At 47.9% G+C, this 22,381-nt stretch overlaps 1 protein-coding gene across 2 annotated transcripts; it reads left to right on the top strand.

The window, feature by feature from the left end:
- Positions 1-1,361: 1,361 nt before the first annotated feature.
- PCYT1A (phosphate cytidylyltransferase 1A, choline) lies at positions 1,362-22,095 on the top strand (the record flags this gene model as incomplete). 2 transcript variants are annotated; one of them, XM_082487372.1, is made up of 9 exons in its annotated part: positions 1,362-1,431; positions 8,455-8,595; positions 11,381-11,480; positions 13,707-13,823; positions 15,799-15,950; positions 16,765-16,843; positions 17,585-17,727; positions 18,782-18,970; positions 19,481-22,095. In XM_082487372.1, the coding sequence occupies 8 exons, from the start codon at positions 8,479-8,481 to the stop codon at positions 19,685-19,687; spliced, it is 1,104 nt and encodes a 367-aa protein (XP_082343498.1). In that variant the 3' UTR covers positions 19,688-22,095. The 2 variants fall into 2 exon arrangements, with proteins under 2 accessions (XP_082343498.1, XP_082343497.1); XM_082487371.1 differs by lacking the exons at positions 1,362-1,431; positions 8,455-8,595; positions 11,381-11,480 and having other exon boundaries at positions 13,484-13,823.
- Between the last annotated feature and the right edge of the window lie 286 nt (positions 22,096-22,381).

Raw genomic sequence — 22,381 nt, 5'->3', positions numbered from 1 at the left:
CTCATCATCCTCTTCAGCAGATACTGCAGTGTTTTCTCAGTCCTTGTCCCTCTGTAATTATTTTGGGATGTGAGGGTGGATGTTTGGAGCCCAAATTTCTTAGGACTCCAGTCTTGGAAAGGAGCAGTAGAGAAGGCTGCTGTAGATCAGAAAAGGAGTGCTAAGGCATCTCATCTCCCCAAAAGTTAAAGGACTGGGCTGGTTCCTGAGAGAGTGGGTGCCACCAGAGTGCATCTCAGGTGCCCATCAGAAGCTGGCATGAGTTGCTCTGTGGTGATGCCTGTTGTCTGTGTCCCGACTGAGGTGAAGCACAGCTGAATCATCTTACTGGCATGAATGGCTTTTAGAGTGCTGAAGTTGGGTGAGGTGAATCCCGAATCCTACCCTCACTGGCTGTTCGAGCAGAACAGGCTCTGCCCATGCAGATCTTGGAAAGCGGGGAAGTAACAAATTACAATGCATCTTCTGGAATCACCTTTTTTTGTTGTTGTTTTTTAGCTACAATACTGGAGGCAGCACGCTCCTGTTTATGATGTTTGTTTATGATGTTTGTTTGAAAGTGGTTTCCTCTCATTTTCCTCTGATGGGAAACAGAGGGTGACTTCCCTGATTGCTTTGCCGCTACCTGTGTCTGTCGCTCATTAAGGGAGCTGCAGAGGGGACGCAACGGCACCGTTGGGTTTGTGTGTGAACCCGGGAGTGCAAGTTTTGGGTAACAGTAAAACCCTCCACATAAAGACACTTGCCAAGAGATGATACATGCCCTTGGACTCAAAACTCTTGTTTTGACACTTTTATCAAGTCACAGCAATTAAACCCCCATTTTTCACCTTGCGCTCGCTCTATTTTTGAGGTTTTTTAACAGCTGCTTCACCAAGGCGTTGTACAAAGCCGGGTTGAGTCTGTGATCGCCCACCTTCGGCCACCCTTGGCCGCAGCCTGTGCTGGGTGACAGGTGCTATATTTTTTTCCCTGGAGAGAGACCGAAGCGGAATTCCCGCCCCACCACCCCGAGACCGGCCGGGCCGAGCCTGAAGGGCTGCCGTGCAGCCGCCGCGGCCGGCTGTGCTGTAGGGCCACCGGGCTCCCCTCTTCCACGACCCCCAGAGTCTGTATTTGACAGGTGAAGGGCCGCCGGGCACGGCGCTGGGCCGTTCCCCCGGTGTCAACGCGGAGCCCCCGGGCACCCTCGATCCTATGGGACCACCCCCGGGAGGGGACGGCCCGTTGCGAACCGGAACGGAGGTTCCGGGCGCGGTTTCCCGGGGCGCGGCCGGTCCCTTCCTGCCGCCCCGGCCCGACACGCAGCGGCTCCGCCCGCCGCCCCGTTGGCGTTGGCGGGAGCGGGGCGGGGCTGGGCCGGGAGCGGCTCCGGCAGCGGCGGCGGAGCCGGACCGGGCTGCGGAGGTGCCTGCGGCCGGCGGCGCGCTGGTAGGGGGGAGCGTGGGGACACCAGGGGGGAGGACACCGGTGTGTCTGTAGGGTCTGTCACTGGGGTCTGGGGGGTGCCCTGGGGTGGCTATGGGGTCTGTTACTGGGGAATATGGGGGGGACACTGGGGTGGCTGTGGGGTCTGTTACTGCGGAATGTGGCAGGGACAGTGGGGTGGCTGTGGGGTCTGTTATTGGGGAATATAGGGGGGACACCGGGGTGGCTGTGGGTCTCTTACTGGGAATTGGGGGGGGCACTGGAGTGGCTATGGAGGTTGTCCCTCCAGGGTGGCCCTGGGGACAGGTTTCCCCCCAGGGGTGCTGTGTCAGGAAGGGTACAACAGGCTGACAGCAGTAGATGCTTTGGGAACCTTTTGGAGTACACTGCCAGGGCTTGGGGCTTTGGGGGACATCCCCCAATCTAGAGGACACAGCCAAGGTCTGGGGAGAGAGAAGGAGAACAACGAGGAGATGGCCCTGGCTGCGGAGGAGGAAGGTGTGACCTAGCTGATGTGCAGGCACACATCCTCTCCAGCCCACGTTTTGTGTCCACCAAGGTCCTGGCTGCACTAATTAATGGTTTTGTAGTTAGAGTTGAAGTCTGCAGGAATTCTCAGAGATGTGATGCTCCTCAGGAGCCCTGGCTCGCTGTGGAGGGAAGTGCAGGGGGCTGCAGGTGGCCTTCCCTCCTCTGTGCCCACCCCGTGCCATTGCAGCACCAGGTCCCCCAGCCTGCAACTGGCAAAGACTGGCATGGTCAGAAGCAGGTACTGGTGGGTTTCCATCCTCAGGACTCCAGGGCTTGAGGACAGTCACCGTATTTGCTTCTGAAATTCAGATGGCAAATGCACGCACTTTATTTCCTGAAGAAATTTCCTGCATATACAGAATTATTAAAATTCATGACGTGGAAGTTTCTTGGTCCAAGATCTGGATTGTAATTGTCTTGAAATTACTGTAGAGTGAGCTACAAACAATAATTGTTGGACCGAGGGTTTGGTATTGATGTGTAAACTTACTAAAGGAGGTCACCTCCCAAAGTCTCAAAAGGCTCTGTTGTTAAGCCCTAAAAACAAAACACAAGGCAACACAAAAGTCGGGTTCGGAATGAGCGCCCATCCTTGTACTTTATTGTCCCTGGGCAGGCTCCAGATATTCTCTGATACTCTGCATAAACCCTACCCTTGCTGCTTCCCTAACCACAGCAGAGACTTTTTCACGTGCCAGGACGCTCAGTGCCTCGGGGTTATGGTGTACCTAGAAGGGCCGTGAATTCACAGAGAATGTCTTGCCAACAGTTTCTCTTTTTTTTTTTTTTGCGTGTATTTCATAGCAGCGCTGCCTAGGTGACCATGCTGCACTGCTTTCAGTTGTGGTGGTGTTAGAGAGAGTTATCCTAAGCCGTTTGAGACTTTGTTGGTGAAAAGCAGCATCTCTTCATCAGTTGCAGGACACAGGTACCAGATCTTGTGTGTGCTTGGGCTCTCCTTGAGAAAATGTTATCAGCCTGCCTGTAGCAGGAGGGGATGCAAGGCTTGGGGGTTTGTTTTAGCTGGTATAGCAAAGGTCTGGGTCTGTATACTGTTGGACCAGTGTGTGGCACTGGCTGAACTGGAATGCCTTTTATACATTCACATGGCTATGAATACGCTGCAGGATAGCTGCTTTTGCTCCACCAGAGTAGCTGAACAGCCTGTGTCTTCAGTGTAGGCAGGACTCTGCCTGCCAGATCCTGCAGTAACCTTTATGAGGGGCTTAGACTGCCTAGATAGAGCTGGTGCTGTCTGTGGGGAGAGTCGCAGCCTTCTTGATGTGAGGAGGCTGGGTCACTCAGTTTTTAAGCAGGTGCCCTCAGTCTGGAGGTTGCGGCGAATCTGGGCCTCACAAGCCTGGGCTGGGAATGACATTACTTTGGATATTGGGCAAGATTTTTAAGCACATACTGGAGAGGGAGATCCTGATCTCTCCCCATAATTATGTACAGGTTAACCCTCTATCTTGTGAGCAGGCTTTCATCAGTTTCTCACTGTGATGAGTCTTCTGTCATTAACCTCTTCTGAGTCTTTCTATCTGCAACAGACCTCCACAGGGATACACACCAGTAACGTTAATTGTGAGGGGGGGGGGGGGTTGGAGGTGGGGAAAATGATTCTCTTCTCCCCATGACCAAGGAGTGCAGGGTACTTTACAGCCTGGCAGGGGAATTATCTGAAGTGACAGGACTTGTTTCTTTTCCTTGAGGCTCTCGCTGTCCATGTGTCAAGGCAATTCTCTGCAGACAGCTGGCAGAATGCAAAGTTTAGTAGTATTTGCCTGCAGATGAGTCAGCAGAAGAGAGATAGCTTGCTCCTGTAAAGTGGAGTGATCTTATAGGCAAAGCAGCACATGACAGTCACATCTGACTGTGCCAACGCCTTCCAAGTTCAGCGGGAGGATGGGGGAGCCTGGGAGTGGGCAGTGCCACCCGGGGAGCCTGGCAACTGTGGGTGTCGGAGGGGCTCCGCTGGTCCAGTGTGCCAGTCTTGCATGGGGTCAAATCTCTGGGAAATGCAACAGCCTTGGGCTGGAGCATTTGCTGAGTTGTTGCAGTCAGCTCTTGTTTATCGCAGGCTTCAAGTTTAAGTAGCAGGATTTATTTTGCCTTGGTGCGCAAATCTTCAAGTGAAAAGCGGCGGAAGTGGCCAAAGAAATCCTGCTTTAGCATGTAGATTCGCAGAGAATGTCCTTCAAGAAATTCCTTGGGACACCAAAACACAAAGAATGCAGATGGGCCAGGTCCTCATGCATCCGTGTGCTTGGGCTGCAGAAACATCTGATCTGCTCTCCGTTGTAGTGTGAGGCAGGCAGTTCTCTGACACCACCAAGGCTAAACAAAACATGTACTGTCCATGAAGATGCAGGCAGTGAGATAAGGCTTTGGCTAAGCAAGAAGATTTGCCACGCCTATTCTGACCTTTTCCATCTGCCAAAGGTGTTAACTTGGGTGTTGTGGTTAAATTCCAGCTCTGATGATGGTGTAGTTAACTCACACTAAAGGAGAAGTTTTAAATTCCTTCCCTACCTATATAATTTTTTTCTTTGTGGTAATCAATGCTTGTCCTTCCCTCCCAGAAGCGGCTGCGTTTCAGTGGGAAATGACTTGAGCTTTGTAGTAGTATTCTCAGCAAAGTGCTGGATAATTTCTGAAGGCTGTTATTGCCACAGTTCAAAGAAAACTCCTATTTGTCCCTTCAGCCTGCTTCCCCTCCTTCATTCAATATCGGCACTTGGCAACTGAGAGGAGCAATTCCCTGACAGGGAGAGCAATTCCCTGACAGGGAGAGCAACTCCTCTCCTGTCTGACAGTCGGCTGCCCCTCGCAGAGTCTGTGAGACTCTCTCTCAAGGTGAGCTTGCTGGCAGGTGATGCAAGGTGCTTCTTTGGTACAGGATATGCACCAAAGAAGTAAGTTTCAGAAGCAAAGCCCCAAGTGTTTTGCAAAGTGGCGCAGAGACTGTGATTTGCCCATTGGTTTCCTAAATGGGGTACTTCTTAGCTTTGCTCCTAGCAAGCAGTTTCTCATATTCTCAGTAATGCAAGAGAGTGACGCCTTAGACAAAATAGAACAATGTTAATATTTTACAGCGAGGCTCTTTCTTCTGGTTATGCCTGTTTTTTTTTATCTTGGGAGTTTTTCAGGATGTGCTTTGAGAGCTATCTTCTCTTCCCCCTGCCCCATCTGCTGCAAATGTAATTAATTTTAGAACAGTCAGTGTTTTACGTATTTGGGGAAGCAAAGCTGTGTGCTCATGTGTTAAGCTTAGCTACAGATGCTGGATCCCATTGTTAGTAAGTAATTGTTTGGGTTACTATTTTAGTCATTGGAGTCAAAATAAAACATTCTAAGATTAGTAGCTTTATCACAGTAAGGTATGGTTTGTTTTTAAAAACAGTGTGTCCCCAGTTTTTAACGAAGGTGAGTTTGGTGCTGGGAGGATGTCCCAGAATCATACTAGCCACAGAACAGAGGTTTTAAAACTCTGAAGAGTGGTAAAATTATTATTTAATTTCTGTATTCAAATTAATACAGAAATTAGCAGAGATTAGAGTGATTAGCAGAGCTGTGTCACTCTTGAGGTGCCCAACCCAGCTTTCTGGATACTGCAGAGGCTCCTTCGGCATCATCTAGCCTGTAACATCAGACCAGGTAGAGCATATTTGCACCATCCTCAAAGCTGGTGTCTCCCTTGGTACGTCAGGTAGAGCCACTGCTGCTGCGGGTGGCTGATGCTGTCTGACCACTGCTGCTTATTTAATGCAAAGCAAATCCATTTGCTTAACCTATTGTTTGCCATCATTTGACTATGTATACCCTGAGAAGTGGAAAAGGGAGTTAGTGTGGAGGAAAGCAGATGGTTGGGTGTTGTGAGGGATTGGAAGAAGCTGTTGGAGATTTCCTGGGCTCAGACAGTGCTGCTGTACATCGGCATAAAGCACAGTGTTGCCCTGTGTTGTAACCTGCGGTTCTTTGGCTGGCCCTGAGCTCTGCACCCAGCAGCAATACGCTGGCGATAACTCAGCAGAGAGTGTGCTGCTGTGCAGACAAGTCTGGTTGCTCTCATGGGCCAAGCTGACATGGGAAGAGCTTTACCTGTTTGTGTGTGGAGGCTGCTATGTCCGTACTTCAGCACCGAAACCTCTGCCAGTGCTTTTTAATGTTTTACTGGGCAGTGGTTCAGAATGACTGCGCTCAGCCCACTAACAGACCTTTTAATTCTCTCCAAAGGGGAGCAAAGCAAGTGGTCAGAGACCAACAGGTGACTCGAAGCACAGTTAAATTATTTTGAGCAACTAACAAGAAAATCTGCTACTGTTTCCCTCCACTGCTTCCATGAATGCTGAGGTTACTTGAACCAGAGGTCTGCTGCTTCTTGTGAACTGGATGGTCTGCTCGGACTGTGGTGGTGAAGTAAATAACTGATACAGAGTGCTCTTGCAAGATGGCACCTTGCAAAACCTAAGAATTACTTGTGTCATACCCTGTGTTTTTGCAGAGGCACTCTGGAAGCTGCTGCATTTATAGCACAGATCTTGCCTGAAAGTTAAATCTTAAGTGTTTGAAGACTTGGAGCTCAGGGTTGCAAACTCTTTTTGCCTGAGATTGCTTTTGCACACTCCCATATGTTTGTCTGTTATTAGGAAATAGTAAATTAATTACTGGAATGGGGGAAGCTCAGCAAACTTGACTCGGAGGCATTATGGAGTGAGTGCTGGATGGCTCATGCGGTTCTGAAATGTCCTTGTGGCTGCTCTTCACTGTCATTTTTGTCTTCTCCCAAATATTGTTTTGGCTCCCCACTCACCTAAGATTCTTTTTTCCTGTTCTTAGTGCATTGTGCTAGGTCTAGCAGAGCAGTCTGGTGTACCCACATGCATGTAGCCCAAAACCAGTTCAGCTGTGTTTGGCCCTACTGCTGTTCATGAGGTATCATCTTGTTGATGCTAGGTGGGGAGAGCGGTATGTTCGTGTGTATTAAGCTGTGTTTGACTCCTTACTTTGGAACATTCCTTAACTTGGAGTCATTTGTGCTTGGGTGAGTCCAATCACTCATTCTGCTTCTTAACAGCTCTCTTTCACAAAGCCCACACTTCTTGGTTGCTGAACAGCAGGGCTTTGCCCAGCAGCCCTCACTGAGGACAGTCCCAGCTCGTCTTGAGTAGAAACGCTTGGCAGACTCTGCCAAGGAGAGGGATGGTATTCAGAGGGACATCTGCCCTTTCTCATACCTCGCACTTGCCCCACCTGACGTGTTCCAGCACACCTACTACATCTGGGTGGGGAGAAGTTTTAAATTCCACACAGCTGTTATTATTAGGGTGTTGAGGCACACACGTAAGCATCATTCCTGGGCGGAGGGGTCGTGCTGCTCTCAGGAATGCTGGGTCAGAAGTGCCATTTGCTGCAATGGAGAGCTGCACACTTCAAGAGGGATAATGCTGCTTTTTAGTTACAAACTTCACAAATCTACCATCCATTCCTAACTCCTGTAATAGCTGAAAAGGGAATGTTTGCTGCTGTGCCTTTCTATAAATCCCTAGCTTTGCTTCAGCTGTGTGAAGTGCTGGGCTTCCTAATGCTCCAGGGCCCTTTTGGGAAGGTACAGTGACTCCAGTTCAAAAGCAAGGATAGCTTACTTCCAGATAGCTGTCATGATTTCTGTCCCAAGCTGGTTGTCTATCTGTCTGTTCATCACAGAAGCAGTTCAGCTGAACCACCACTAATTACAACCTGGTACGTAAAGTGCCAGAAGTAAGTGTGCCCTAATGTGGTGTCAGCAGCTGCTTCACCGTCAGCTGAGTCACCACTGCAGTGGGGACAGGGGACAAGAGGGGAGCATGGTGGCAGCCATCCCAAGGTGAGCTGTCCCTACTGGGGAGCTGCAGCTTGGTCTTACACAAACAACAAAGCAAACATCAAGCCAGCTATTTGTTTAAGTTGTGACCATGGGTTGCACCTTCCTTTCCTCACTCTTGTCCTTCTGCTTAAACCTGCTCCTTCCTCTGCACACTCACCAGCTGTCTTGGTGGGCAAGGGGGAGGCACAGAAGGGCGGAAGAGTGTTTGCATTCATCAAAATGAGAGCTGGGGGAGGGCTGAATGTGGACTGGGCATGCCTTATTCCTTAGGTTGCTTTTCAGATGCTAAAATAGCATAATTAGCCTTGTAGTAATGATTTATAACTTGCATTGCAACTCTTGTGCGAGTTTCTCTCCAACCAGCTGACTGCTGCATGCTTCTCTCCGCAGAACAGCTCCAAGTGGCATTAAATGATTCAGTATTCCCACCAGGCACTGTTTGTCAAGCCTTGGCAGCTGATGCCAAATACAACTGGCTAAGCCCCTTGTTAGGTGGCTGTGTCTTTGCTCTGACCTTCTGTGCACTGTGCCTGCTGTTGACTGATTCTTCCTTGGAAGAACTGAGAAATATCTCTTTTTTTTTTTTTTTTTCTTTTTTTTTTTCCCCCCTCTCCTTCATTTTGTTCCAGTTCTTACTGGACGTGCTTGGCAAGATGGAGCCGCCAACCTCCTCCAGGCTGAATTCCCGAAAGAGAAGAAAAGATGGAGCTGGCCCCAATGGGGCCACAGAGCTGGATGGAATCCCTCCAAAAATGTCCCGACGCTCATTCGTAAGTAAGCAGAGATAGGAGCTTTAGGTGCTTGCCAGATTAGGACATTGAGCTATAACAGCAGAAAGATAAATGTGATGTTTTTTCTGTGAACACAGAAAACAAGGGGGGGTGGAAGAAGCAAATGACAGTAGCTATCCTTCTTGCAAAGCCAATTTAAAATCTTCCTTTGGTCGTACTAATAACATACTTACAACATGGTCTTAAATTAGGTCTGAGGCCGGCATTGCTAAGCTGCTTTTGTGGTGTGTCCGGCTTGTTGTAGTCCCTTAAGCTGAACCCGAACAGGCATGCATATAGATATCAGTGGAGAAGTAGGCATTCCTTTCTCACAGGTGGGTTTTCTTAAGTGACCTGGCAGGAGGGAAAAATAATCCAAACAAACATGTAACAACTCATGCACCTAGCAGAAAGCAGTCCTGTTCAAGTCAGAGGAGCTGCAGGAGGGTCTGAGATCTGTAAGCACCTGCAGAAGCAAACTATTGAATCCACACTCTGAAACACCGGGAAGATGACTTAGTTTGATTCTCGTGGTCTGGCAGGAGACTGCATTTATGTTGCTGATGCTTCAGGAGTGTTCGTAGAAAAAAAACAAAACAACAAAAAAAGTAAAAGGGTTTCTCCTAGTTCAACCTTGGGACAGCTTTAACAAGCTAAAGCTAGTGGGGTCTCTTCTAAAGGGGGTCTGTGCCAGTTAATGCCACTGTAAAGAGTTGACTTTAACTTGTCCTTACCACAATATTGCAATGATGGGCTTGCTCTTCTCTGCCCTCTTCCTGGAGCTGTCCTGCATATCACCTGTACTCTAATTGCTCTTTCCTTATCTCTGTCAAAAGCCAGCTACCATCCCTGCCACGTAATATTGGGGTCATAATCCGTGGCAAAATACAGTGACGTGTTGCAGCCTTCCTCTTTGATAATAACATTTTGCTCTTCAGTCCTGTCTCAGGGCATTTGACAGATGGTAACGAAGTAAAAGCAGCGCCAGCAGTGAGAATTGGGGAGGGAAGCTTTGGGAATGGAGGCTTGAGCTGTTGCGTGACTTGTCCCACAGAGCCTTAATATCCATGATTGTTGTCAAAATCCACCCTGTCCCTCTTAAAGACCTCATATATTTCAGTAAGGAAAGAAAAGTGCACAGATTATCCTATGGGAATCACTTGTTCTTCAAGTTGGTGTCTGTCCTGTGTTAGAAATAAAGCATCTGTCTATGAACAGCACAACACAATATCTAGCCACTTTCTAAACTTCCTGGCTGTTTTTTAGCGACAGGACTAATGCAGACAACCTGATGAAAGATTCCTTTTTTCTTCCTTTTGTGAAAGTTTTATTTATTGTAGCAAGAGTAATAGCGTTGCCTAACTGTGACATTGCCTTGAAGCTTTTACTGCTCCCAACTAAAGAGCTGGCTGGCAGAGTGTTCCCCTAAAGCAGTGGGGCTCGGCAACAGATGGTAGTAACAACACATAAGCCTGTTGTATTGTGCACATCAGGTTGAGTCCTGACCCTCGTAGGTGCTTCAGATGAAGGGCAAGACTGCGGTAGGAGCTTTTGAGGGCATTTCTCTGTGATCCTCTGATAATTTTGATAGGTTTTTTTTAATGCTTTCATTCCTAGCTTCTTATCAGGTATGTGACAACCAAACTGCAAAGAATCTGGTTTTATTCACAAGTCCCAGATATAATAGCAGTGATGAAAGGAGAGACCTGCAGGCCTTAACCTAACAGTAAGGATCCCAGTAGAGGAGGTGTTGTGTGAAATGCGGGTACTGGAGCCTCTCAGTAAGTTAAAGGAGATTTTTGGCAGTATCAGTTTGCTTGAATGCTGTAGTGGTCAGTGGTTGCTTTCCTTCACTTTGAGCACTAATAAGGAATGACGTTAGCAATAATAGCAGTGGTTTTTCTGGTTGCAGTGGTGCTGGGCACTGTGGCAGGATGCTGCAGTGGGACAGGAAGCCAGAGAGTAAACTGCTGATTAGCTTTTTGCAGCATGAAGGTATTGTAATGACCTGCACGCTTGTTTCCTAGTCTTCTGGCTCAGAAGAGAGACATCCATTGCTGCCCCACACCTTCCTGCTAGAAGGAAATCGAGCTGTTTGTTCTCTTATGGGAAGGGCAGATGTTTTGTTTACATTCAGAAGAGACCAGAAATGATATCTGAGCTTCAGCTGCTGGTTAAACATACCACTGTGGTCAGGCTAGCAGATTAGAGGGGTTTTCCTGCAGCAGCTGGAGGTATTCTGCCGCAGGCTGAGGTCAGTCTTTCACCATGTGTGGCTCAGAAATAGGTGACAATATACATGTTCCCTGGGAATTTGTGCTACTGTTGGTGTTGCTCTTCTGCTTGTTCATATACTCAAATTGAGGAGCTGTTACAATTTGTACATCACAGCAGAAGCAGTCAAACACAACAAAGTGATGGTCTTGCCCGGGTGGGCATAGCTGGAGCTGCGACAGCAAGGTTTGATGAAGCTTGGCTTGTGTTGCTGTGAACTGCTGTTTGTCAAAAGTCTGTTTTTACCAGCTGCAGACCTGAACCGCCAGTTTTCTTGGGTCCAGTATGACTACCACCTTCTTAAGTAGAGTTTTCTCTCTCCATAACTCAGGCTAATTGCCCTGCAGGGCTGTTTTGAGGTTTAACGCTAATTAGTCTTTCAGTACATGTGTTTGAATCGTGCAGAGACACAGTGAGTCACTTGGTGACTAGGACACTGCAGTCGCAGTGCTACCGCTACATAGTGCACTCACCTTTGCGTTCTCACAGCTAACCTTCTCTGGCTCTTTAGGGACTGAGGGAACCGGCCCCATTTTCAGATGAAGTGGAAATCGATTACAGCAAGCCATACATCAGAGTAACATATGAAGAAGCAATGAGAGGGACCCCTTGTAAGTAAAAAACAGATGGAAAGGGTTGTGTAAATGTTGAGTTCTGGGGGGGGGGGTATTATTTTGATATCTCTGAGACTGATCCAACCTTGTGTATCAGACCAGGTTTGCAGCCAATGACTTAGTTAATGCTCTGGTGATTAGATAACTGTTCCATGTGAAACTGGGCCTTTCAGTATAACTGAAATTGGAGTCTTTGTGTGTGAGGAGCTGTACCTTCCCCAGTAAGACTATTTGAAGCAAATAGATATTTGTGGTTTAGCTCTTCCTGTGCTACTGATACCTATAGATTAGTATTAGCACTTAACGTTTTTCTGCACTACTTTGTCTGAGGTAGCTTAAAGTTAAGCACTTTAAAAGTCATCTCTTCCGAAACTTAAAATGGGCAAGTAAAACCAACATACATCTTTGTCCAGAATGTCCCCTTCTGATCTGGATTTGGATTGAAGTCAGTGTCATTAAACACAGTAGGCCAGCCCCACAACAAGAACATGTCCTTTTATTCTGTAAACCAAACTAGGAGAAACACTGTTCTCTTTGCAAGTCCAAAGAGGAGGCAGAGGCAGGACTGACCCTTGACTCAAGGATGGCTGCCCTCTCTTGCCAGAGTGTGCAGACAGTGCTGTCTTACTCGCCCTCTCTGTTATGGAAACAGAGACAATAAAAATGCTGCACTTCTACCTACCTGACTGCTGCTGAGAGATGAGCCAGCTCAGATTGAGACCTGGCAGTGGTTTCCTGCAGAAGGTTCTGGAAATCCAATGCTTTTCACAGTCCACGTTAATTTCCCAGTTGAAAGTCTCCAGATCCTGCACAAAGGTCTCTGATTTCAACAGTGATGGCTGTCCTGCCTGCTAAGACTGAAACACACTGCATGCTTCCTTGTTGCTGTTTATGCCTGTGCTCGGGATCTGTAGCTGCTGCAGGTGTGACGGAAAAGGAAAGGATGTCCCAGCCAATTTCCAGAACGTGTTTGCACTTTAATAAAGGCCTGCCAGGTCCAGCCCTCTTCTGGCATACAGAAAGCTTATGCAGCCTTAGACTTCCAGATCCTTGGCTCTCCAGAGCCTCCTGGCATTGTCAGACTGAAATGGACTTGCTAAAAAGTGATTGTAAGAGGCTGTCCTCAAACTCGCTGCTCTCTTTAACTGGAAATTAACAACCCTGCCTTTGTATCGACTCTGTCTCTTGCTGCCTCCCAGACTCTGTCTCTAGGAAACTTCAGGGCCCTGCTCAGACCCATGGGGTTTCAGCTCTTCTGCTAGGTCTTATCTCTTCCCCTTCCATCGCTGCGACTTTGGTGTGCCTCTGCTCACATCAATTCTCTGAAACTGTCTGCCTGAATTGGGCCAGAGAGCAGCAGGCCATTCCCAAGTGTGTTGAATACCAGGAATGTGTGGCTTTCTGTTACCAGCAGCAAGAGAGCTGGAGTCCTGTGCAGTCCCAGGAGACCAGAAGTCAGGGAGCCTCCTGCTATTACGTGGTAGTGCTACACTGTCTCGCTTTACCTCTGTGGTGTCCTCAAAGAGAAGAGCTACAATTTCCCCTGGCGTAGGTGGCCCGAGGAAAACTTTTTTTTCTCCTTATTTATTTATGGATTTAACTGATAGTGCCAGTGGCTCAGAAGAATTTTATCTGCTTTTCTTTAAGTTGTCCAGCTGGGTTTTTGGATACAGTCACACACTTCACAGGCCTCGGGGGAGCTAATGATGCAGGTGGGGAATCAGAAGAGTCTAGTCCCTCAGCCACACTGGTAGCTGTGGCAGCAGGCTGCAGAGGAGGATGCTGAAAAGGTCTTGAGATGCCACTGTGGCTGGCACGGGGAAACTGGGCACTCCTGAAGCATTTTGCCCAGTTACTCTCTGGTAGCTTAGTGCTGTGCAAAAAGTCAATGCTGCATTTGGATTTCTGTAGGAGAGAGATGTCCAGGGTTTGCTTTCCCCTTGGTCTCCCTCCACCTTGTTTTGGTGGATACGTGGCAGGTTTTGAGTCTGTCTTTGAACATGGTTGTATTTCAGCTCTGCGCTCAGCAGCATTTGTTTCCATGTGGGAAGGCAGAGTGCCAGCCATCTCTCTTCACAAATCTTTCCTGGCTATGGTTCTGCATTCTGCCAGTCTTCTGCAACGCCCCCATGAGTTTCAGAAGGTCCCCAAATGCAGGCATGAGCAACAGCTGCTTCTCCAGGAACACATCTTCACAAATGTCTCTTTGTCTCTTTGGCACAGTGGATCGCCCTGTCAGAGTTTATGCTGATGGAATATTTGACTTGTTTCACTCTGGACATGCCCGGGCCTTGATGCAAGCGAAGAACCTCTTCCCAAACACATACCTCATTGTTGGAGGTAAGGAGTGACCTTGTTGACTTTGGCTGTCGTAGGAGTACACTTTACCTCCGTCCGTGGTTGTGTGTACAGATGGCATAGCAGGGGTTTTGTCTTTATGCCCTTAGCAGCTCTCAGTGCATCCCGAATGCTCTTGGAGTCTTATTGCAATATTTTGAGAGTTAATGTGTCTGCAGAAAGATATCCTGTACCAAATGAACACTTGAGGGAAAGATTTCTGATCAGGCTGTTATAACTTGACCCCTCTATTTTGTGACAGATACTGGCAAGTGAGTGTCAGAATATGAGGCAGTTGAGCATCTGCCTCTTGAATGAGACAGTTAACGAATGAGGAACTGTCCCTCTGTGCCTGGTTGAGCTTTGTGGCATCTGTATCGCCCAGCAAGTCAACCCCTGACACCGCTCCAGCTCTCCACTGGGCATTGCTTATGGCTAATCCCAAACAGGTCATGCTAGGAGCGTGGAGATAACGGTGGTTCCTTGGGCATGGTGCCTGGCCACGTGGAAATCAGTGATGCCATGTTTCTGCAAACAAAACTTCCCTATTTTATCTGTTAGGTTAAAGGGTCTTTACATGATGTCAGGAATATCCTGCTGACTGCCTGAGGGGAATGTAGCAGAGGTGTTTCAGCCAAACCTCCTTCAGGAATATAACGGGAAAGGAGAAACCCTATCTCCTGGCTGCTGTAATATGCCAGCCTCTGTCCACACAGTGCCTCTGTGCCAGTGCCTTCACCCACCTTAAAGACGGTTCAGGCTGTGCATGTTGTCTATCAGGAGGTGACCTCTGGTCAGACTGCATAACGATGTTAAAGTATTAGAGCTGAGAATGCCTTTAACTAGTTTTCTCAACTACTATTAACTTCCTGAAGCAAAACAGAACTCGGATCCTATGACAGTGATCATAACGTCTTCATGTGGTTTGTTTCCTTATCAGTTTCACTCGCTGCTAAGGGTATTTTTGTAGTGGTACTTCTGCATTTTTTGTGTGCTACAGTAGTGTCTGTAAGGGGAAGGGAGGGAGGAGAGCTGAAATAGTTGCTCCGACCCACAAAACGCTCTGAGCTTAGACATCTTGGAAGTGGAAAGACATCCCCATGTATGTAAATGCTGTACATCAGACAGGAAAATAACTTCAGGTCAAACTATTAGCATGTTAATGTAGCAAGGTGTGTAATCATGCTCTCTGCCTCTGGGAGACTGGCGAGGAGGTGGAGAGCAATGAATTGATCCCCTCACACCAGGAACTGAAAGACAAGAAGCCACAGCCCAAGTGAACATTAGCTCCAAGCTGGGAGCAATCTCACCCGCTCTTTATCATCTGTTTGTCTAGAACATAAATATGTCCAATACCAGTGAGACTGGTAATTTCTTGTTTACTTTTGGGTCTAATAACCAAATAAAACTCTCTCCTTAATGTCTTACATTGCAGATTATGAAGAGTTGTTCGTTTACTTTCTCATAGAACGTAATAATTAAGCTAACTTGATTTGCTGTGAACTCACCCTTTGTTTTAATACAACTTTCAAAGAACTAGACTGCGGTGTGGCATTTTATGAAATTGGAAGCTTAGGCAGTGGGCTTTTTCATGGGCTTCAGTTTCCAAGCCGGAGACACGCATAGGTTTAAAAGCAGGTATTTGCCCAATAGGTCCCCAGGTGCCATTTCATACAGCAGTTTGTCTTCTGTATTGGCTGATTTTCTTGATAAGCATTGTAGACTCTAGAGATCTTGGAGTCATGGGGTGTAGGTCCCCAGCTTGCGCAGAAATCCCCCAAACAACCTGCCTAGAATTGCTCAGGAGTTTAATGCCCTGCACTGCTCCCTTTTCCTGGTCCTTTGTGGCTGGAAGAGCTGGGTTTGGCAGTGCCAGTGTCAGCAGCTGGAACTGCCTGTCTTAGCAAGGGTGTGTGCAAGGTCCTTTTGCTGTAAAGGTAAGTACCTCAAGCTCACTCTTCTCTGCCTCTTTCTTCAGTCTGCAGTGATGAGCTAACGCATAACTTCAAGGGCTTCACGGTAATGAATGAAAATGAGCGGTATGACGCTGTGCAGCACTGTCGTTACGTGGATGAAGTGGTGAGAAATGCGCCGTGGACGCTCACCCCAGAGTTCCTGGCAGAGCACAGGGTAATTTGTGATATCCGATCTGTTCTGAATTTTGACTAGCCTCTGTCTGCTTGCTATTTACAGCAAGAATTCATTCACGGGGATGACCTCTGCCTGAGCAACCAGTTTCTGTTGAAACTCCTTAAATATAGAATAAGATGGGTTATGGGAATCAAGTAGGTTTCTTGGAAGACTCGAAGCATTAGCTGAGCTGGCAGGTAACATTAAAATAAGGTAGAGATTGTGACATGATGAAAAATCCTGAGAGGGTTCTTGCTGTTCCAGCAGAAGTTGATGCTGGTTACAGATTGGTGTGAAACGTACAGTAGGGAGAGGATAACATGGGTTGGAAGGGATTTCTGGAGGGCATCTGGTCCAACTCCCTGCTTACAGCAGGAGCAGCTTTAGATCTACATCAGCTTCCCTGCAGCAGGAGACCAGGCAAGCTGTCTTGAAAGTCTTTTATCAGTTGGTAAGATAAAGTGAAAGGATTCTCTAACATCTGTTGAACTGCTTTGGGAGGTGAAGGAGTCTCCAGGGGAGTTTACTTAGTTTACCCTTATTGCCATTAACAAGCCATTTCTCTGTGGAGCTTAAAACAGCTGTGTCCTTAGTCCCAACCTTTCCTCTTTGATGTGTGCTTACAACTGATGCGCAATTGCTAGTGAGAACTTGGAACTGCTCTGTGTTGCTTTTTAATAGAGCAAAGTGTATTGCTGTTCTCTGTCACACCCCTGTGTGGAGGTGTTGAGCAAACAGTTACCTTCCTTTGACAGAGAGGAGACCTACACCTTCAAGATAAAATGTTGACTCGCATTGCTTTCTTAATTTTCAGATTGACTTTGTTGCACATGATGACATCCCCTATTCTTCTGCTGGCAGTGATGATGTTTATAAGCATATAAAAGAAGCAGGTGGGTCTGAGTCAGATTCTCCAGGACTTCCTCTCTAAGATCTCCTGTGCCCCGGTATGGCAGGATTATGCCTGGGGAAGTGGAAGTGACCCTCTGGAAGCAAGGTCTGCCCAGGAGGCTCTGAGGTCTGAAAGAAACACAGCTTTGGGCCCTACTTCATAAGGCTGACACTGTTCCATGTCCCAGGCCAAGCCTTTCCCAGCATTAATTCCTACTTCTAATTTAGGTATTGTGATTGAATTTACAGCCACCTTTTGAAAAAATACTACAGTTTGGCTTACAGATTCTCACAAATGGAGAATCTCATGAACTTAGCAAAGTGGCTTCTCTAGTTTGCTGTGAAACTCAGTGGGGGTGCAGCTTATTTGAATCTGTCCAAACCCAGCCATCAGAGCTGCTTGTATTTCCAACCACTAAATTGTAGGACTCCTTGTCCTGTCCTCATCACCACACTCTTCTGTATCCACTGGATTATAGTCACTGGTCTTTAAACAAGCTAAAGTGAAGAGGTTTTCATTAGAAGACATAGTATTTTGACATGATTTTGACATACTTAGGTCTTCTTCATAGTCCCAGAAAGGAGGACCCTGGTATTGTACATTCAAGGACAAAGACATGGTGGTGTGAGGACAGTTAGGACGTGAGCTCTTGACAGGAGAGATTGTTTCCTAATAGAGCTGGCAGCAGCTTTTTGCCATGTGTCTTGCTACAGCTGTCCTGGGTCCTGTTCCCCAACTTTAGGCATGTTTGCACCGACTCAGAGGACTGAGGGGATCTCAACATCAGATATCATCACCCGGATCGTGCGGGACTATGATGTTTATGCCAGACGGAACCTGCAGCGGGGCTACACAGCTAAAGAGCTCAACGTCAGCTTCATAAACGTGAGTCGAAGCGTGTCTCACCACAAGCTGCATGAAGCAGAATCTTAAAGAGTGGGGAGATGTAGAGTCTTGTCTAGTGGTAGCACAGTCTGGCCATATGCCAGCAAAGGGCCAGTGTGCAGAACTAAGCAGTTGCACCAAACCAGTGTCCTTGGAGTAGAAGTTAGACTACTTCTGCCCCTGGAACTGCCTCCACCCAGAGGAGCTGAGTTTTGCAAATACTGCTCCATTGTCAGAAATGTCTTGGTGACTTTACCTGTTGAAAGAGCTGGAGACAGGGTGTGTGGCAAAATGTTTGTTTTCTTGAATTGAATGAAGTGGCGGTTGTTCTTGGCAGCAGCTGCTGTGTCTCATCTCTCTCCTCTTCAATCAGCCGCCTTCTTCAGGTAGAGTCATTTGTTAGGATAAAATCTGATCTTGCTCTCGCTGTACTGTTGCCTTCTTGGAGCTGCAGGAGCAGCAGTGCTTGGGTAGGAAAGAAGGACATGCTCTGATGCTGGGCTGAGCAGCTCTAGCCCACAAGCAGAATACATGGCAGAAGGCACTTCTGATGTTGGAAGTAAAGTAGTAAACATGGGGTTTTTATCACTCAGATACTATGCCTAATTTTTTAAATACAGTCAAATACAAAAATAAAACAGGAGAGGTAATGGCTGCTTGACCTCTCTTTGGCATGTAACTCTACCTCTGTTTAAAAACACCCAGCAAAAAGACTTGTGCTATCATGATAGTCAGAGACCTACAGCAGGTCACTCAAATCTAATCTGTATATTGTATAAATATTTCCCTCTTCCATGCACTCCTATTAGATAGTGCTTATCTGGGTTTAGTCTTGCTCTATGTACTGTCCCAGTGCTTGCCACAAAGCATCTCACAGCCCCACTGTGTCTGCCATTTAGTCTAGGGAAGAAGTGTCACTGAAGTGAAGGAGAAGTGTCACGAGACTAATGGAGATGCTGAGTCTTAAGCAGCAGTTCAGTGTAATAACACAGAGCAGAGGTGGTCGCCACTCAGATCTGGTGAGCTGTATTCTCATCCACCACTTACTGTACAGGAGAAGAAGTATCACCTCCAGGAGCGTGTGGATAAGGTGAAAAAGAGGGTGAAGGATGTAGAGGAGAAGTCAAAGGAATTTGTCCAGAAAGTGGAGGAGAAGAGTATCGATCTCATTCAGAAGTGGGAAGAGAAGTCCCGGGAGTTCATCGGCAATTTCCTGGAGATGTTTGGCCCAGAAGGTGCATTGGTAAGGAGCTGCTCTGGGAAGAGGGGAAAGGGGATTTTGAAGAGCTCAGCAGTCACTGTGGGGCTTGTGGAGCTCATGCTCTGTAGAGCAAAGGTTTACAGTTTGTTGTGGTGCTTGATGCTGGTCTCCAGACAAGTTCTCCCAGGTTTGGGCAGCCTGTTTATAGGGAACCTTCACCCTTGCCAGTGGGGTAACAACAGTTATGTTTGTCCTGGTGTCCCACAAGCTGGCCTGTAAGCTCCAGCTTGTGTCCTGCAGGCCACTGAGCAGCCAAGAGATTGACAGTCCCTTTGTCACTGGCCTGGGATGACTCTGAAGCTTCTTGTTTTTGCCAGCCTGTCCTGTGCTGTCAAACAAATATCACAGGCACTTCATGCTAGAGGTGCTTGGAAACGGGTGATGATTATACTGTGTGCAGTTTCCAAATGCTAGAGTGATGCTTGGGCTTTTTCTGCTTTATTTCCATTGCTATTTGAGCCATGCTAACTATTTTCCTGCTTTCATCACTAGAAACACATGCTGAAGGAGGGCAAGGGCCGGATGCTGCAGGCCATCAGCCCAAAGCAGAGTCCCAGCAGTAGCCCCACGCATGACCGCTCTCCATCTCCCTCCTTCCGCTGGCCGTTTTCAACCAAGACTCCTCCTTCCTCACCAGCCAATCGCTCCAGGAACGAGTCTGCAGTCACCTATGACATCAGTGAGGATGAAGAGGATTAAGCTACCAGCCGGGATGTGCTGCGAACCGCTAATCATCGAATCCTAAGTCCGGACCCACTGGGGAACTCTAAATGTGCAAGAGAGCCATAGGAACAGGGCTGTCGGTGAGCATAGGGCCTTGGAGGCACCCGTTGCTCTTAGAAAGGGCTGCTGCCTGGAAGCACATTCAAACCTCCTCTCCCTTCTCCTCCCCAAATCCCCTTTTTATTGTTTACGTTCTAGCGGTTTCCAGGGGGAAGATGGTTTTTATATTTTAGGAAAATACTCTTTTAAAGCGCAAAGAATAGCACTCAAGCGTGGCTTTTGTTTTGGTTTCTTTTCCCCAGTTAAACCCCCAGGCAGGAGGGAGAGTGGGAGTACCCATCTGTCCCTTCTTTCCTTCAGCTCCTCTGTCTTATATCCCCCCCAACCCCAGGCAGTATCCGTGCTGCTGCCAAACAAAAGGTTCCTCAACCAGCATGACCTCAAGAGCACACAGGTAGCACTGGTGTAAAGAGGCTTCTAGGAAATAGAGACATCTCTGCTGCACTGGAACCAATAGGAATCTGTCCAGCAGACCCTGTAGTGCTTGTGCGCCTCTTAGCTGAGCTTCCCAGCGTGTCACGGTGAAGACGTGCTGGGGAGGGGGCTACCAGCTTAGCACGCAGGAGTTACACCCTGGAAGAAGTCACAGCGCCATAGAGTCGCACACTCCGTAAGTGTGTGGCATCATGGCTCCAAATGTGTACAGGGGCTGCAGGGGAAAGGCCTTTCCAGCTAATCTTAACAAGGCTGCTAAATCTTGAGCTAAAATTCAGCCCTCAGTTGCTGTTGGAGAGAAGAGAATTAATCTTTGCTTTGGGGCACTTGCTCTCTGTGCGTTTCCTTGGGTGTGTGAGAGCCCAGGTAGGAAATGAATGTGCGTACTCGTTTGAGAAGTTCCTTGTCCCAGTCTCTGGTGTGTAATAAGTTTTACTGTCTGTCCAAATGCCCCCTCAACACTGTGCTCTGTGCGTGTGTTTGTCTGTGTTTCAGTTGCTGTGCTCTAGGGGCTGGAGCAGTCCTTTACACTGGTGCCGTGAAGCCGCTGCTATAAAGACAAAACATGAATTCGTACAGCCCGTTTGCTGTCTGTGTTGGTGTGTGCAGCTGGACAGATGAAGGGCACGTTTTCCCCCAGTGAAGGGTCCCAGTCCCGTGTGACAGTTACTTGCCTTGCGCAATAAATGCACAAATCTGTGCCCGCTTACTCTGCTCCTTGAGGCGGGCCAGAAAGAGCATCAGAGAGCGCTGCAGCTTTTTAGAATTTTAAATGTGTAATCTGCTCGTGTGAAACCATGGTCCGAGTCATGCCTGCTGTTGTGTCTGTAATAAACACTGAGCTCTGTGGCCTGCGGCTCCTCACAGGCAGTTGCCCTCCTCATGCTGCATGCCCGTGTACAGAGCAGGTCAGTACACTCTGTCCCAGCAGCCAGCACTGGAGGGACTGGACTGTCTGTCACGTAGCCGTGAAAACTCCCACTTGCTTTTCTGGTTGGGTTTGCCTGTGATATGCGTTGTCTCTGGATGGAGCTGCTGGGCTGAGTTTCCTGTCTCCTCCTGCGATGCTGGGAGCAGAGGACAGCTCGGAGCCTGGTCAGCAACACTGCAGGGAAGTCTTCGGAGCAGGATGTGGGGCTCGGAGAGCAGCGGGTGCAAGGAGGCAAACCATCAAGTGCTGCCACAGGCTCTGCACGATGCGATGCTGCCCGGGGACACAGGGGCCGTGTGGTAGGAGCAGGCTGCTGGTTCTTCGCAGCTTTTATCTTGCTGATCCTTTGTCATGCTGCTTTAAGGGCTTGACAGAGACTGTGCTTCTGTTGAGGCCAGAGCCGGTATGGGAAAGGGTATTTTGGGGATTCCTCATCTGCCACTTAGATCTCTCTCAGCAGGGATGTGCATGGCTCTGGGAGTGTGGCTGGCTGCTATGGATTGGAAGCTGTAAGGAGCAAATAATGGTCACTTGGGACAAGATAGTTGTTAATCCCCTGGTTTATGAGTGGTAGAGCACTTTATATCACTCACGTTCTCTCTTCCCTCATCCTTCCCACCTTCCTTTCCTCACCCTTCCCTCAGTATGGGTGTTGTGTTGCTTTCCCGAGCCAGATCACGAAGGCCAGGCTGCTTTAGAGCCTTACTACTGTTTTAAACACAAGTTATGCAACAGTGTTCTGTAATTTTGGATAGCAATGGTGTTTTGGATGGTGGCTTGTTCTGCGGAGACCTTAACGTATTTCTTGATCTCTCTGCAAAACCTGGGGTGCTTGCTAAGAAGCCAGCCATGGTTTTACATGTAGCTTGGAATAACAGAGCTGTTATTATTGTAACAAATAATCCCTGCTTCATCCTTGCACTTAAATTAAAATGGACACTCGAATCCCAGATGAGTCTTTTTTTTTCCCCTTTGTTTATTTGTTTCCTCCTGGATTGCTGCACCAGACTTATCTCCAGTGCTGCCCTGTCCTATGAGGAATAGGACAGAACTTAATCTCTGGGCAAGACGTGTGAGCCAAGTTCTCCAGGAACTTCTTGTCACCCGCAGATATACCCAGTGCTGCTGCTTCAGGGCTGTCCGGCACACACCTCACCCATCCCACACTCTTCAAAACAAGCATCCGGAAGATACGTGATTGAATTAAGCATGAAGCAAGAGGTAGAGTGGAAAAATAAAACTTT

The sequence above is a fragment of the Vanellus vanellus genome (genome assembly GCF_965231255.1).
Source record: "Vanellus vanellus genome assembly, chromosome: 8".
NCBI classification, from domain to species: Eukaryota; Metazoa; Chordata; class Aves; order Charadriiformes; family Charadriidae; genus Vanellus; species Vanellus vanellus.
Note: the sequence above shows the minus strand (reverse complement) of the source record. Positions and strands in the feature narration are given on the sequence as shown.